Source organism: Lissotriton helveticus, chromosome 5_1 (assembly GCF_964261635.1).
Source record: "Lissotriton helveticus chromosome 5_1, aLisHel1.1, whole genome shotgun sequence".
In the NCBI taxonomy this organism is placed as follows: Eukaryota; Metazoa; Chordata; class Amphibia; order Caudata; family Salamandridae; genus Lissotriton; species Lissotriton helveticus.
The window spans coordinates 508567229-508584197 of NC_136065.1; the positions used below are offsets into that span (position 1 = coordinate 508567229).

The 16969-nt window shown below is 46.2% G+C and overlaps 1 protein-coding gene across 2 annotated transcripts in view; it reads right to left on the reverse strand.

Annotated features, from left to right (window-relative positions):
• RCN2 (reticulocalbin 2) overlaps positions 1-16969 on the reverse strand; it is a 248102-nt gene that overhangs the window by 68304 nt on the left and 162829 nt on the right. For both annotated transcript variants that reach the window (XM_078642835.1, XM_078642834.1), the window contains exon 7: positions 12983-13125. In XM_078642835.1, the coding sequence (XP_078498961.1) occupies positions 12983-13125 (143 nt within the window). The remainder of the gene's footprint in view (positions 1-12982; positions 13126-16969) is intronic.

The following is a 16969-nucleotide window of genomic DNA, read 5'->3' on the forward strand; positions in this document are numbered from 1 at the left end:
CTTCATTTCATGAGTATGACTGCATTTATCTTGACAGTTGCATCATAGATATCTGAATTTTATGGTACAGTTAGACCTTCTTTTCCAACTATGGTCTCAAATGGATAAATGTGATGTTAAGGGAACTGTTGTCTCTTTGGTTTCTTGCTCTCCCCATTCGAAACCTTTACCAACATGTCAGAACCGGACATTTATTTGACCTATCTTTCGACCTGTAGCACAAGTTACTTACCTTCGGTAACGATATATCTGTAAGAAACAGTAGTTAGTGTTAAATTCCTTACCTTAGAATATCCCCAGGCGTCAGACTGGATCCGGAAAGTTTTGGGTAGCAGTACCCCTGCGCGTCAGTAGGCGTCGTCTGCGGCTCCACGTCCGTCGTTGCCGCCGGGATGACGTCGGAGTACTTAGACGCCGCCCTCGCGCGCTGACGTCATTACTTATACACAGCTTTTCCACACCAGAACGCAGAGCCATAATAAAAACCGACACTGGTGCCATGAAACTTGGGCCCTCAAAGGGAAGAACCTTAACCCTAGATATCGGTTCGCAGAACGGGGAGGATGGGTGGGGCGGTAAGGAATCTAACACTAACTACTGTTTCTTACAGATATATTTTTACCGAAGGTAAGTAACTTGTGCATCTGAAAGAAACAGGTTAGTGTTAGATTCCTTACCTTAGAATAGATACCCCAGCAATACCAACCCCGGTGGTGGGTCTGCGAACCAATGATCACACCAGAAAGTCCTGGAGAACAGAACGGCAGAAAAAGTCTTCTCTCCGAACTTGGCTGTCCAGGCAGTAGTGTCTAGCGAACGTATGCAGCGAGGTCCACGTAGCTGCCTGACAGATGTTCTGCAAGGGGACTCCCCGACCCAGGGCAGTAGTAGCCGCCGTGGCCCAAGTGGAATGGGCACGCAGCCCCACAGGAGGCTCCTTTTTAACCAGTGAATAACAAGCCTTTATGCACAAACGACCCATCGAGAAATGGTTCGTTTGTGCACCGCCTGTCCCTTCTTAGCGCCCACGTAACCAACAAAGAGCTGGTCGTCCACCCGGAACTGGAGTGTGCGGTCCAGATAGAATAAGAGTGCACGTTTTGGATCCAGATGGTGGAGACTCTCTTCCTCTTTCGAGGGATGCGGAGGTGGAAAGAAGGTGGGAAAGGTGATGGACTGCCCGATGTGAAAGGCTGTAACCACCTTGGGCAGGAAAGAAGGACGCGTTCTAAAAACAACTTTGTCCGGATGGACAGAAAGAAAAGGAGGCTTAGAAGATAGAGCCTGGAGCTCACTCACTCTCCTGGCAGAGGTGAAGGCAACCAGGAATGCAGTCCTAAGAGTAAGAAGACAAAGAGGGCAATTGTGAAGTGGCTCGAAGGGAGCGCACATCAAATAAGTCAGAACAAGGTTCAAGTCCAACTGAGGCATCACGAAAGGAACAGGAGGAAACACGTGAGTGATGCCCTTCAAGAATCTATTTACAACAGGGGACTTGAAAAGAGAAGGCTGATCAGGAAGCCTCAAGAAGGCAGAAATGGCAGAGAGGTAGCCCTTAAGATCAGAGCCCTGCTGGGCAAGAGAAAGAAGGAAGAGGAAAACCTCTGAAAGGGGGGTAGAGAGAGGATCCACAGCCTTTGCTGTGCACCATGCAACAAATTTGTTCCACCTGCATGCGTATACCGATTTGGTGGAGGGACGCCTGGCTGCCAGAATTACATAACAGACTTCAGGAGGCAAGTCAAATAGCCTCAACTGTCGCCGCTCAATCTCCACGCATGGAGGTGGAGACTGGACAGGTTCGGTGGAGGACCCTCCCCTGCTGCTGCGACAGAAGGTCCTCCTGAAGGGGCAGACAAATCGGGGGATCAACTGACATGCTGAGTAGCTCGGGATACCATTATCTTCATGCCCAGTCTGGAGCCACAAGGATGACTTGGGCCCGGTCGCGCCTGATCTTCTTCAGCACTTGGGCAGAAGTGGTATAGGCGGAAAGGCATACAACAGACCGCAGCTCCACTCACAATGAAAAGCGTCTCCGAGCGAGTGCCGCCTTGGAAATTCCAATGTGCAGAACTGATGACATTGCGCGTTCTCTTCTGTGGCAAATAGATCTAACCAAGGCTCTCCCCACTGCTGAAAGAGACCTTGCGTCACGTCCGAGTTCAGACGCCATTCGTGATACATCATCCACCGATGGCTGAGTTCGTCCGCCCTGGCGTTCAGGGAACCTGCCACGTTTTAACCACCAGGGACCTGCCCTGGTGTTCCAGTCATTGCCAGAGGCGCAGAGCCTCCTGACAAAGGATCCAAGACCCCTCCCTGTTTGTTGCAGTACCACATGGCGGCGTTGTTGTCCGTGAACACCTGCACTACACATCCCCGGACAGAGGGAAGGAAGGCTTTCAGTGCAAGCCGGATCGCCCGCAGCTCCAGAAGGTTGATATGGAGCCGAGACTCTGCCGGAGACCAGAGGCCTCTGATCTCCCTCTCTCCCATGTGGCCCCCCCATCCCAAGAGGGACGCATCCGACACCACTAAGTGCTCCGGTTGGGGTAGGGACAGAGATCTGCCGCTGACCCAATCGCGGTCCGTGAGCCACCAGTGCAACTGACTCGTAGTGCCCTCCGAGATCAGGACGTGGTCGGACAGGTTGCCCTGATGCTGGGCCCACTGAAACTTCAGGTCCCACTGCAGAGACCGCATCCGCCACCTGGCGTGATGCACCAGAAAGATGCAGGAGGCCATCAGCCCCAGAAGCCGCAGCGTCAACCTGACCGAGACTCGGGATAAAGGCTGAAAGATCGGAATCAGAGCCTGAATATCCCGAACCCGCTGTTCGGGAGGATAAACCTGAAACTGCGCCGAATCCAGAACCGCTCTGATGAAGAGGAGCTTCTGTGAGGGACACAGGTGTGACTTCGGCACATTGATGGAGAACCTCAGCAAGTGCAGGAGGTCGGCCGTAGTCTGGAGGTGGCTGACGACTGTCTGGAGCGAGCCCACCTTCAACAACCAGTCGTCGAGATAGGGGAAGACTGACACCCCTAATCTGCGCAGATGAGCTGCGACCACCGCCATCACTTTCGTGAACACCCGAGGGGCGCTGGTAAGGCCGAAGGCGAGCACGGTAAACCGAAAGTGCTCTTGGCCTACCGTGAACCGCAGGTAACGCCGGTGGGCCGGCAGGACGGGGATAGGAAAATATGCGTCCTGCAAGTCCAACGATCCCATCCAGTCTCCGGGGTCTAGGGCAGCTAAGACCTGAGCCAAAGTCAGCATCTTGAACTTCTCCTTCCGGAGGAAGCCGTTGACGTTTCGCAGGTCCAAGATAGGGCGCAGGCCCCCTTTGCCCTTCTTGGGAACCAGAAAGTAGCGGGAGTAACAACCACATCCTACTTCTGGCCCAGGAATGCGCTCGATGGCCCCCATGGCCAAGAGGGCCGTAACTTCCTCTTGCAGAAGTTGCAAGTGATCCCCCGACACGCGGTGGTACTGCGGTGGCATGGCTGGAGGGGTCGCCTCGAAGGGGAGGGAGTAGCCCCTTCGGACGATTTGAAGCACCCACCTGTCCGATGTGATAGTGGAGGAGGTGATGGCGAACCCTGCCCCCCACTGGCGTCAAATGGGCCTGAAAGCTCGGACTAGGAAGGCTTTGAGGCGAATACCGCGGGGGTGGATGTGGACTGGCCTCGCCGCAGCCCCTGGCACCGCCACAGCGGTTACCACGTCTGCCGCCACGCTGGATGGTAGTCTGTGGCCCGTGACTGGCAGGACGTGAGGGGGCGCCCCTTCCTTGCCCACGAAAGGAGCGAAAGGCAGAAGTTTGCTGGCGCTGGCCCGACAGGTCCAAGGACTTGGCCATAGGCCTGGAGTCCTTTAAACGCTCAAGCGCACGGTCTGCCTTGTCGCCAAAGAGGCGACGGCCATCAAACGGCATATCCATGCGTGTGTTCTGGACATCAGCCGAGAAGTTGGCGGACCTCAGCCAGGCATGGCGGCGAACCGCCACCGTCGTGGAAACCGCCCTGCCTAGCAAATCCGTGGTATCCAGCCCACATCGAATAGAGTACCGTGCTGCATCTCACCCTTCCACAAGGGCTTGAGCGAGTTTTGCCCGGGCCTCCTCCAAGCAGTCTGGCAGCACGTCCGCAATCGTGTCCCACAGAGAGTGGGTGTAACGGCCCAAAAGGCAAGCGGTGTTGACCGATCGCAACCCCAAACTAAGTGAGGAGAACAGCTTCTTACCGAACTGGTCATACCTTTTGGATTCCCGATCAGGAGGGGCAGTCGGGAATGCGGTCTGGGAGTTAGAGAACTGGATAACCAGGCTCTCCGGGGTAGGGTGGGTGGACCGGAAGCTAGGGTCGCCCGGGCCGGGCGGTGGTGTCTGGCCACGTTCCGATCTACAGGTGGGCCTGTAGCGGGCTTGGACCAGGTGCCCAACAGAACGTCAGTAAGGGTCTCATTAAACGGCAGTAGAGGCTCCAAAGAGCATGCCTGCGGTTTGAGGACCTCGGTGAGGAGGTTAGTCCTCACGGCCGCGACGGGGAGGTCAAGAGCCAAGGCCTTGGCTGCCCTCGTCAACACCACGATGTAAGCATCCCCCCTCCTCCGTAGCCACGGTAGGAGGGGAGACAAATCCAGTGTCGGGCGAAGTGTCCAGCTCTAGCTCAACTGCCCAGTCCTGATACGACTGGCACTCCCGTGCCAGAGGGTCCTCAGACCCCTCCCAATCCTCCTCACCTCCCATATCCTGATTGTCAGGTGCAAAGGATGGGGCAAGATCATAGAAGAATTGCTCTTCTCTTGGCGTCGAATGCGGCGTTGAGCGATGCCGGTCCGGCGCCGGATCCGGACTGAGGGAGGGACCGGGGACGACATCGTCCGGGAACGTCATCGAGGGCGACACCCTGGGGGTCGGCACCGGCAGAGGGGTTGTAAGGTCGACCAGCGGCGACCCAGATCCAGCGGGGCCCTGCGGCGTCGGGACCAAATTCGTCGCCGGGGCCGAAGCACCCAACGGCGCTGGGGCCGAAGTCCCCGGCCCGCTTGGGCTCCTAGTCGGGGCCGCGGGGCCAAAAGGCGCCACAGCGGGACCCGACAGAGGAGAGAGCGACCTCATGGCCATGAGGAAGGCATCGATCTCCTCCGGCGTCTCGTTCAGGCCAGGGACCGGTGGGTATGGAGCGCTGCGCCTGCGGCTCCGGCGGAGCCGCGTGGGCGGTGTCGCCCGAACCCCCGGCCGCATTGCGCAAGCATCGGGGGGAGTCGGAAGAGGGATGTCATCTCTTCGACTTCTTGTGCCTCTTAACGGAGGACTTGGAGCCCGTCGAATGGTGTCGACTCGCCGAGCTGCGATGACTGTGGCCCCACGACCGATCCTTCGACCTCCTCCTCGACCGGGACCGTGAACGGCGCGGGCCGACTGCCGGAGCTCGAGGTGCTTGCGGGAACAGCTACCGCCTAGCCTTCGATGTCAAGGCCCGGCAGTCAGGACACAACTTGTCGTCGTGGTCGGCCCCAAGGAATTACAGGCACCGACGGTGGGGGGTCGGTAACCGACATCAGGTGGTTACAAACGGCACAGGGTTTGAACCCGGGCATCCCTATCAGCACAGAGAGAGTCTACCGACTCGGAAAAGTTAGTCAAAAAGTGACTAAGAAGTACTGCTTTTTCCGGATCTGCGCTTGCTGGCGCGGAAAAAAAGAAAAACTGATGTCAGCGCGCGAGGGCGGCGTCTAAGTACTCCGACGACATCATCCAGGTGCCAACGACGCCGACGACGGACGCGGAGCCGCAGACGACGCCTATGGACGCGCAGGGGTTCTGCTACACAAACTTTCCGGATCCAGTCTGACGCCTGGCGATATTCTAAGGTAAGGAATCTAACACTAACCTGTTTCTTTCAGATACCCTTACCAACCTGCCCGAACCTAACGGATATGGAGTTCACATTTTGACATCACTTTATATAGCAACCCTGGGTGCAGTTCCATATTCAATATAGTTGTTTTCTATCTTTAAATATCTATTATTAATATATTGGGGACAACCTGACATGACTATTTGTATCCAATGCAATGTGCATGGATCTTTAAATTGCATTGGTTAAGATGGTGGCTATTAAACCAACTTAAATACAGCTTACACTTGCATACTCCACAGATACTCATAATTGATCGGGTTTTAAACTCCGGCCTTTCACTTGAGCACGACTTTTTGAATTTGCCTTTTCTGCCCGACTGGCCGCATTCTACACGCATGGTAAGAATGGGGATTTTGTTTGTTTAGACACATGTACTTGTGCATCGAGCAATGGTTGAAGGGACTTATGGGTATATTGACGGGTCTTGCACTACGGATGTATGGTTACTATGCAACTTAGGGGGACAATACAGGGTGTTTATTTATTAACAAGACAGACGTGCCTGAGGTGGTACTACACATGCTATGATTTGCTGAAGGGGTCCTTCAGTACAAATTTTGGGCAGTAATTCAGTTCAATTCAAATGGATACAGCAACAAACAGACCGTTTGAGAATGTATGGATCTTTTAATGCATTGAGGGACTCTTGTTATCGAACAGGCAATGTTTTGATGGTACCCTGTATAAAGTAACGTGAGTGCCATTATAGGAGCACAATACAAATACCAACAGTAAACCATTGTAAATATTGAACTAGGATGCAAATGAGTGATATTGGTTGATCATATCCACTTGTGCCTGCGTGGAACGCGTGATGTAGCAATAGAGTTTCCTTTAATTGGAATCGTATTGGCTGGCCCCCCTTATTTTTTAAAAATATATTTCCGGGGCAGCCGTAAATTATCACTTGGGCCGCTCACTCAATATGGGCATGGGGAAATCCCTTTAACAGAACATCCATAAAGTAACAAGTGTGTTACCCTTGGGGTACAATTGTAATTTATGAATTAATGATGTGTGTCTTAGAACATGTAACGTGGTGGCATGCAGCATTGCAAGAGTAGGAACAAACCATAAAATCAGTGTTTATCAAATATTTTGAGAAATAGGGATGTAGAAGAGAGGTTGTGTTGGAAGATGTAATTGCTTTCTCCTCTTCATACTCTTGATAGATTCTGACGCCGACATGGGTTGGACTTTATAAGCTGACAACTAGTGCATAGCTTGACCTGTGGGTTTAATACATAACGACATGAAGTACACTAATCAATATTTGGTTTTAAAGAACTGTTGACGTCTCCCCTTGAAAAATGATGGTTAGTTTGCTTAATGACCCTCAATATTTTCGTTTTAGTGATCATAAATGTATCAACAACTGACAAAGGTCATAAAACAAATATTTGGACTTTTTTGATTGGCTACCAAACTTCGGCTTTTAGGCTAAGAACGTACAAAGCATTCTTAACCAACAATTTACACAGGTGCCAATATGACATCAAGGTACATTACGTTTAAATTGATTGGATACACCATTCTTTGTCCAATGTATTTAGGAATGACTGGCTTTGTGCACCTTAATTTTATGGGTATGAGCAAAACCTGAATTGAATATCACTGTTGGTCTAATCATAAAATATCTTTTGTGTGTGGATGTGTTTTGAGATGCATGCCATATATGAAAAAATTACAGCGACTCCCCTAAGAATGAAATGTATAGGTTGTGGAACATAGTTATGACAATTAGAATACGAATTGTAAATAGCCCCTTAACCTCATAGCTGCTGCCAAAAGCCGTCGCGTGCACTACCTTTGGAGTGCTGCGCACGTCCGTTGGCCGTCGCGGCCCCGCCCGCGCAATAAAACGTTTCGCACTAGCGCGGAACATTCGACGCAGTTAAGGAGTTAAACTGGGATATGGTTTCGCATTGGGTAAATTGAATTGGTAAACAATGAGATGTGCACAGCGAGTATATTGTTTGTAGGATATTAATCGAATCATTACTTGACAGTATGACATGCATCAATCACATGGATTGGCAGTTTGAGTGGAAAGGGATTTTTGTAATTGATTTTGATTATGTATGTATTGTCTAAATTTTGTAGCCCTGAAGAAGTCTCCTTCAAGAGACAAAACGAGTTAGCTAAATTGGAGAGAGACTCTTAAGCAGATATGAATAAACAAATCTATTTTCGAAAAAATGTGCATGAGTCTGTGCACCTTATGACTTAATTGATCTGTATCTCTTACATATTGTATATGACGAATGGTATGTGCCGATCATGTCTTTGTGACAATGAAGGGAAACGTTGATTAGCACCAAACTGGGAGAAGAACTCCTGGATAATAGCGTATTTGTTATGTCTTGGTCATAGTTAACCACTTGTGTTCTGCCGCGGGATGTAGATCATGAAAAACAAAAATCTGCTATGACAAACAGGAAAGGATAGCTTGAGCGCTCGACAAAAAAAGCAATGTGAGAGAGTCTGATTGCTTTTTACTGAAGTAAACATGCTGGTCTATTTCTCATTACATAGCAGGTAATAATTCATGCTTTCTTTCATAATTGTTATGTTGAGAAACAATCATATATAACTGGATTGCACAGTTGGCTGTGTTCCATGGAATTATTTTATAGTTACTGACTGAATTAAGAAGTCTCGTAAAGCTGTTGTGAGCTTTATATGGAAATGGTATATCCTAAGGAACAGAGCAAACACAATAAGATGATGGGACGGAGCGCTGAAACTTTTCAAACCCTCAACCCCAGTCACTATTCGATCTGGGTTAAATCTATCATTGCTCTTCAGCTCACTTCGCCACCCTAGTTCAGACCCAGCTATATGCAAATCAGTCTTGACCCTGCTCCTCATGGGAACAGTCCAGCACAAACTGACAGGCCTGGTTCTCCCTGGCCTGGAGACAAGCAAGCAAATTAGGTTCCTCTTTTCTGTGCTGACATTTGATACACAAAACTAACAAGTTTGTGTTTCAGTGCTATGATATTTCAGAAGCTCTAGGTACTTCACTCTCCTGGCGCACTTTGGGACAATCAAGATGACTTGGGCCTGGAATATACTGATGTTCTTTGGAGCCTGAGGCAAGGGAGACATCAGTGGGAAGATGTACAGGAGTTTTTCTCTCCAGTCCAGGTGGAATGTGTCTTCTAAAGAGTGCCTTGAAGGAAGCCCCAGTGCACAAAATTGCTTACAGTACACGTTTCTTATGATGACAAGTAGATCTAGTCAGGATTCTACCCCAGTGGTCGAAGACACCTTGAACAACTAGGAATAGAGACGCCACTAATGAACTGCCAAACAACACCTTCTCACTTCATCCACTCTGCCATTCAAGGACTCTGCTTCGTGGTTGGCAACCAGGAAGATGTTCTTTTTTTTCTATATTTCAAAATTTGTCTGACTGCAGAATAAAAATATCATGAATGTTCGGTGTTGTTTCTAACACTCTGTTTAATCATTGGCATTAAAGGAAGAAATCTTATCGAAGCTGCCATCACCATAAACAAACCCTACATTTGAACCTCAAATATTGTCTATTTATGCTTTTGGTTTGTTAGTGTATGGGGGAATGCACTACAATTATTTTTTAGGTTGTTTAGGTCTAATTATAAGAGCTCCTTGTTTCTCCTCTTTGACTCTTATACCAAAACCAGATGGGCAAGAACAAGGACAGGACCATGTAGCAATGTAGGCATCAATGAGTACAGCATTAAGTGGTAGCAAGTGCTCCAACAACATCTGTTTGTGTCTCAATGGTGAGCAAGTGCAGATCTAGTACCTTAGTTACCCTCTGGACCACTGCTGCAAACAAGGCACTTTAGGTTGCCTGTGTGGCAAGTCAAGTTCTGTTTAAGGGGAGGTGCCTAGTCCACTGAAATTGTGTCAATCTAACAATAGTTCATCATCAGTATAGTGAAGGGGAGGAATCCATCACCATCATATTAGTTCTGGGGCACCCTACGTGTGTCTTTTATAGGGTCGAAGTCAGAGCCAAAAAGAGAATGGAGTCTCTGCTAATAGTTGAGCTACAACAGAGGCACTGGGTTAGAGTGACAATGCATGATAACCAGTTGGGCATTTGTGATCTTGTGGCACAACATTGGTCAATCACAGGCTGACGTTGGTTCAAACGTCAGCACTGCTGGGACTTCCACTGGTACAGGTTGAGTCGATATTAGCGCCAGTGTTACAGGAACTGGGGTGGATCCCTGGGCCAGTGTAGAAGCTTGTATCAGAGTCTTTGTGGACCTGGTAATGGATTTCAAGGAAACATACAACTCCAAGTAGAGCCCACTGGTGGTAATCTCACTGGAGGTGCCTTTGCATGTCTGTGGGGCTCAAAGGCACACACTTTATGACTCTAAAGATATGTAGCACGGCTTCAAGGTCACTATATACTGCAGGGTCGACGATGGTCCAGGAAAATGTGAGCTTGACAGACCAGCTTACAAAGCAGTTCTGAAACTCTGAACTTTGCAAAAGTGCAGTGTTTACACCCTCAGGCCTTCTACTCTAAGCATGGGTGGTGGGATGGGGCGAGTCCAGCTGTGTCTATTTGTGTTTGGCTTGGACTTAGACTTACCCAAAGATTTCCGGCAAGAAATGGATCGTTAGTGGAAATGACCGTGTGGCGAGACCTGACCCACAACCTGAAAAGTGAGCAACACCTGTGCTGCTTCTTATGTTTGACGACAGTCCCGGATCATCTTTGGGTGCAATAGGGCACACAATTCACGACGCAAAGCTCATGACTGGAGCCCAAGCTGTAAAGACAAATCATGTGCAGGACAGTCAACATCTATTTCTGGCAGTCTTTGCACGGTTTAAAGCCTGCAGTTTTCAGAAGGGACGTAATTCCCTAGCACACTAATACTTTTGGAAACGTCAGAAAAATGACAAAAGATGGGACGATAGTAACAGATTATAGGTCTTCTTGTAGAGACGAAGATCAAATATGAAAGCACGAAAAACTATAAAGCTTGAATAATCACTGTTGAGATAGCACAGAAAACACAGTCCTGCAATGATGTCTCTTAAATGAATCCCAAAGAAGGACAATTTTACAACAAAGTCTTTTGTGCATAAGGCCTTAATCATAACTCAGAAATTTATCACCTCAGGTTAGGCACTCAAAACCCACTGTTCTTACATTCAGTAAAATATAAACGTTTTAGAGGTAGGTTATTTCATGTTTCAAGGCTGTCCCTCTGAAACTCACCTAATTTCCCCTCTGCACCAGAGACAAGTTCTTAAAGTTCCGACAGACCCTGATCAAGGATCTCTTCAGGCAGGCATTTGGCCTGAACGCTACCCAACAACACAAGCTCCAGTGATCTCTCATTTTAATGCAATCATTAGGTCAGTTGATTTTCCCACTTGCAATTCTTTGTACCCTATTTCCCTGAATAAAAGGGAAAAAATACATTGACCAAGAAGGTCCCTACTAATAAAGCATGTTTAAATTAAATGTACAGCTACTTATTTTGAAGTTGGAAATCCCAAGATAAAGTACAGGCACATCTGTGAATTTAAATTAAGATTTTGGAGTTGTATTTGTTAACTTAAGTATGTGGAGTATGTAACTTTTGGTTCTCTTCAGAAAAAGAAGGAGATGGAAGGAAAGGCCAGAGTCCAATCAGGAGCTACAATAGAAATGTCCAATTTTCAACCCATGTTCATTGCTAAGTTCAATTAAAGGCCAATTTGAATAGTTCCGTTTTCAGACGTTTCTGTGAGTCACATGTCACTGGAATCAGATTTCAAGTGTAGGCTGAAAGTATTCCTGTCTGGGTCCTTGTACAGATCTTGAAAGGAGGGCTCTGCAGCTGCATGGAAAATGGCCAGTTTCTGCAGGTATAACACAACTTTAGAACAGTAAGCGTAGTGGACAGGGAACTTAACCTTAATTTTAATCCTGGCAACCACTGGGTGCCAATGGAGAGCTTTACGGGCAGGTTGGTTGTGGTCCCACTTACGAAGGTTCAGGTTCATTGAGGCTGCTTAGCTCCAAAGTCTTTTAAGTCTGCAATTCGATTATTGGAGAAGTCAGACTTCATGATAATTCAGTGGTCAAGGAGAGTCAAGAAAATGGCTTACATCAGCTCAACTCTGTGGTCAGTGTCAAGAAGAGGCGGCATTTTTGGAAGACAGAGCAGCCATTTGCCACTAAATTGAGACGAGGAGGCAAAGTGATATCAGCATCAAATAGTATCCCCAGACTCCTTAATTTTGTGAGGTTTATGGCACTGTACACTTTTATAACTTGGGTACCTGAAGACATTGAAGAAAAAACATGTTGCTGCTTAGGGATTTTTGGTCTGTATTTTGGAAAGAGAACGTAGATCAAGTTAGGAAAATTGTATCTAATGAAACAGCCTTTGGTCTTTGGTTCAAGCAGTGTTACACTAAGCGGTTTTAATTGCTTTGTTTCCCTTCTCATTTTACTATAGCATTAGTTAACAATTTTGAGAACACACAAAGTCTGATGATTATATAGGATCTTTTTCCCATCTTCTTTGTGATAAATATAGTCTATTTGAATAGAGAGACCTGCTGTTTTCTTTATCAACTTGCAATTACTCATGGCTTTTACTTTCCCCAAAGGATTTGGTTAACACCATTTTTTTTGTTTTTATAGATTTTTCTCAACCTTTTATTTTACTGAATACTTATTAACCACAATCAAATATTTTTACTTTCCCTACTTTCAAGTTTATGTTAATTTGGCAATTTCTGATATTTACTGTGATGACCTATGGATAATTATCTGTGACCAACAAACCTGATGACGATGACAATCAAACCACAGAGGGGAAAAACAAAACTCTTAATCATTTCAACCCACCTTCCTGGCTTGCTTGTGCCTGCTACTATTCTTCCTCAACCACCACATATCTCACTACGCAGAATTTGCATTGCACAATTAAGTCTCTGCTACTTCTGATCCATCAATCTGGTTGGCTTTGATAGAATAAGCACTTGAATTTGGCCATCTAACAGTTAAGCAGCCTTATTTCCTTTTTCTCATACAGTACCTCTTCTTGTGCGATACCCTCGTTATTGGGAACTATCCAAGACAGTAGTTCTTCAGGGTTCAGTTGCCCATCACCATCTTTGTCATAATCATTTTCAAATCGGTCCTTCTCAACAAGGATCCATTCTGGATCATCCTTTGCTTCTAAAACAGAAAAAGAACGACAAATTAAATGTTGTAAAGAGACAATTATTTCCATTCATTTTACTAATAAAGGTGGATTTCCCTCATAACTAGACTAAAGATAATTTACGTTCTGTGGTTTCATGTCTTAAACATATTTAGTTGTTCTGACTCTTCAGCATCACAGAGTCACATTTTTTTATTGCTGAGAACCTGGGATATTTTTTCTTCAAACTGATATTGTTGCTAAAAGAATCCAGTTGAGTGTAGATGGCTGAATAGCCTAGCTGCAATATCAATATGTATATTTCTTGAGCTACTGGGTAAAGGCTCATGGAATCGCCCACAGTTTTGACAACGTACACACCGATTACTCCAGAACAAACACACTTGTAATAAATCAGTGGGGAGATCACTCATTCAGGATGACTGGCAAAACCAAAAACTACATTTAAGGCAATAGTTATCTGTAAACAAGTCTCAAGAAAGCTTAGTGTAGATCGGTGGGGTCCATCATAAGCCAGGGAGGGCTATATCCAGACCAGATGATCAAGATATCTGTCTGAGACACATTTTCATACAAATCATCTAAGTGGGACTTATTATTTATAGTTACTCAGCTAAGGGGGAGGGGGGTAACCCCCAAACACAATCTGGGATCAGCTACACAGTCAGAGTTAAAGGGAAAGTTAAGTGGTCACAGAAACCATGGAAGATCAGGAAACTGGTGAAAAAGAGGCAACTTGGGACAGTCCTATAGGTTGGGGTGTAAATTATTAGGGGAGGATTTGCCAGGAAAAGTGGTTTAAAAAGTGGTTTCCATGGAATTCAGTACTGGAATGACACCAATGTAGATGACAAAAGAATGACATGTTTGGTTTGTAATAAATGTTCGTTAAAACTCCTTACATTTACATCTTAATATTCCTTACATTAACATGCCAGTGCCCATTAAGCAAGCTGATACATAAAACTCTTTCAAATAGGAAAACAATCAACTATCTTCTTAGGCTTGCAGATGTGCCCGATGGTCCATCTTTCCGGTGCCACTTCTTGACTTATTGTCTAATCTGATCAAAGGAGTTTGTTACCACAGTCTTCAATGCTTTTGTGAACATCCCTGCTTCTTTAGTTAAAACCCGACACCTTGCACCACACCACCACTAGAGATTCCACTAATACAACTGAAGTGCTCATGAAAGGGTGGGCTACCCTCAGGACTCGATCATTCCAAAAGTCATCACTGGAAAGGTATCTCATTTACATTCTGAACTCTTTGCTGTTTCTCTGCCTGACCATTACTGCCTCTTAGATCCTTGCTCTTACCTCGCTATATGCAATATGCAGCAGTCACTTTATGGGTCTGACACCACCCCAGGGAACTACACTGAAGGCACCTTTCCACCTACCCACCTCTCTGCCATCAACAAAGGGTGGGCTATTTCACTGACGTTACATCATTCTGAGGATTATTACTGGAGGCACGTATCCACCTGCACATGTACAGATCTCATGGGTAGGTAGGTCAGTACCCGCATTCTCTGCCTCTGCACCCTGGTTTAGTATATCATAATGTCAAATCATAGGATGCACCTACCAGGGCTTCCAAGTAGCAATCTAATCAGCCAATGGCACTGCCCTTCTCACTCAAGCCAGGGAAGGCGTGCTCATCACTTTCATATTTTAACTACTACAATCATGGCTGCCTTTTCAGCTACTTCTTTCTTGACACTATGTCCCTTTTTTTCTCAAACACCTTGTCATTATCCACCTTGTGCCCCAAGCAACCTTTGTCTTTCTAACCTCATAATTGAAAGTGCTGCCTGTGTTTTTCCAATAACAAGCTTCACTCATAGGAATTCACGTGCTTTGTGCAACAAGACCATTTTCACTGCTAGACCCTAATTATGAGATTCTCAAACTCTCTGATAGGGGTAGTAACGGAATTTAACAGATCCCTAGATTCACAGTACAACCTCAGACCTAGATATATTCTGGCTGCTTACAATAACTGAAATATGCAGGGGAAAATATGTGAAATGATGGGAAATAACCAGGGAAATGTGACCCAGAATTACTGATTTCACATACTAATTCCCCTTTCCTCAGTGGAATCGCAAGGTTCCACCTGCAAATGTAAGTAACGCCACACCCTTGGATTAGTACCTGGGTGATGTTGGATCTCCACTGCAACAACGGGCACTCATATGATGGTCTTGATCTTTACTTTTCCTTCTTTTCAACTTCAAGCCAAGTTTTCTGCACCAATGCCTCATTTATTTATTTTTATTTATAAAGTTTTATATTGCGCAAACATGACCCAATCGGGTATCAGAGTGCTTTACAGGTGATACAAAGTAAGTAACATGTGAGGAACAGTGGCACAAAATGAAAAACAGCAAAAATGTGGTAAGTAACCTCAATACATAAGTTCAGCAAGGCAAATAATATACATATGGTGGAACAAGAGTCCAAGATAATGCAATTAGGGTAGCCGTTGGTTCATATGAAATGATTTCACGTATTTTTTGAATGATGCAGTAGAAGGGATCGGCCTGATTTCAAGTGGTAAGGAGGTCCAAATTTTCAGGGCAATACCTGAGAAGGCTCTGTTGCAAGTTTTCATTTTATGGATTATCTGTGGTTTTAGCAACAGGGAGCTGTTACTTCTAGAAGGTCTGTCTCCGACAGATAGTTTTAAGTTTAGTGCCAAGTATTGTGGTGTGTTGTAGTTTATGGCTTTGGGAGTCATGCAAGCAAGCTTTAGTTGTATTCTTACCTCATAAGGTTGCCAGTTCAGGGACTTTACATCTGGGGAGATGTGTTTGTATCTTTTAGTTCCAGTGACGAGTCTGGCAGCAGCATTAAGTCCACAAAGAGACGCACTTCCATAATACAATCTTAGAATGACTAAGGCTTGGAACACTGTTCTGAGTTCGTCATGAGGGAGGAAAGGTTTTAATTTCCTTAGAATGTTCATTTGGTAGTTTGCTCCTTTGGTGGCAGCACTGATGAGCTCTTGCATATTCAAGTACTTTATTTCTCCGAATCAATAATGTGAGGAGAGCAGTGAAGGGCTGTTATATGCTTTATCCATAAATCAGTCTTGGGTTTCGGATTGAGTGGGGCGATGAGGAGGAATTCGGTTTTGATAGCGTTTAGTTTGAGATGGTTATGCGTTAGCCAGTTTTGAGAATTTTGTAGAGTTGCATTGAGGGACCTGACGTCATCTGGGGAGGAGATTTTCTCAGTTTAGCATTGTCTACGTACATGTGCTATTGAATGTTGGAAGCTTCCAAGGAATCTGCTACAGGTGAAAGAGAGGACCCTTGTGAAACCCCTAGGATGACCGATGTAGCGAAGGAAAGGGACTGAATCACCTTAACTCTTTGGGATCTGTTGTGGAGAAATGAAGTGAACCAGTCTAGTACGGTTCCTGACAGCTCCATTCTATATTCAAGTAAATCTAGTAAACTGTTGTGTTTGTTGTGTTTAATAGTATCAAACGCAGAAGACAGGTCAAAGAGGATGAGCAGGCACACTTCATTTTTATTCAGCATTTTCAGAAAATTATCAACTATGCGCGTGAGCGCTGATTCAGTGCTGTGGCCTTGGCAGAAGCCAGATTGGAATTGGTCTAGAAATTTGAATTGATCTATATGGTTGCAAAGTTGGACCTGAACACACTCTCTAGGAGCTTTGCCAGGGTGGGAATGTTGGAGATGGGCCTGAAATTGTTACGGTCCAGGCCACCTGCATCAGGTTTTTTTTAGGATGAGAGTTACCTGCTCTACTTTCAGGCAATCTGGGATAGTGCTTGGTGAAGTGAACAATTAACTATCCTTGTCCAGAGTGGGAGTAAAGA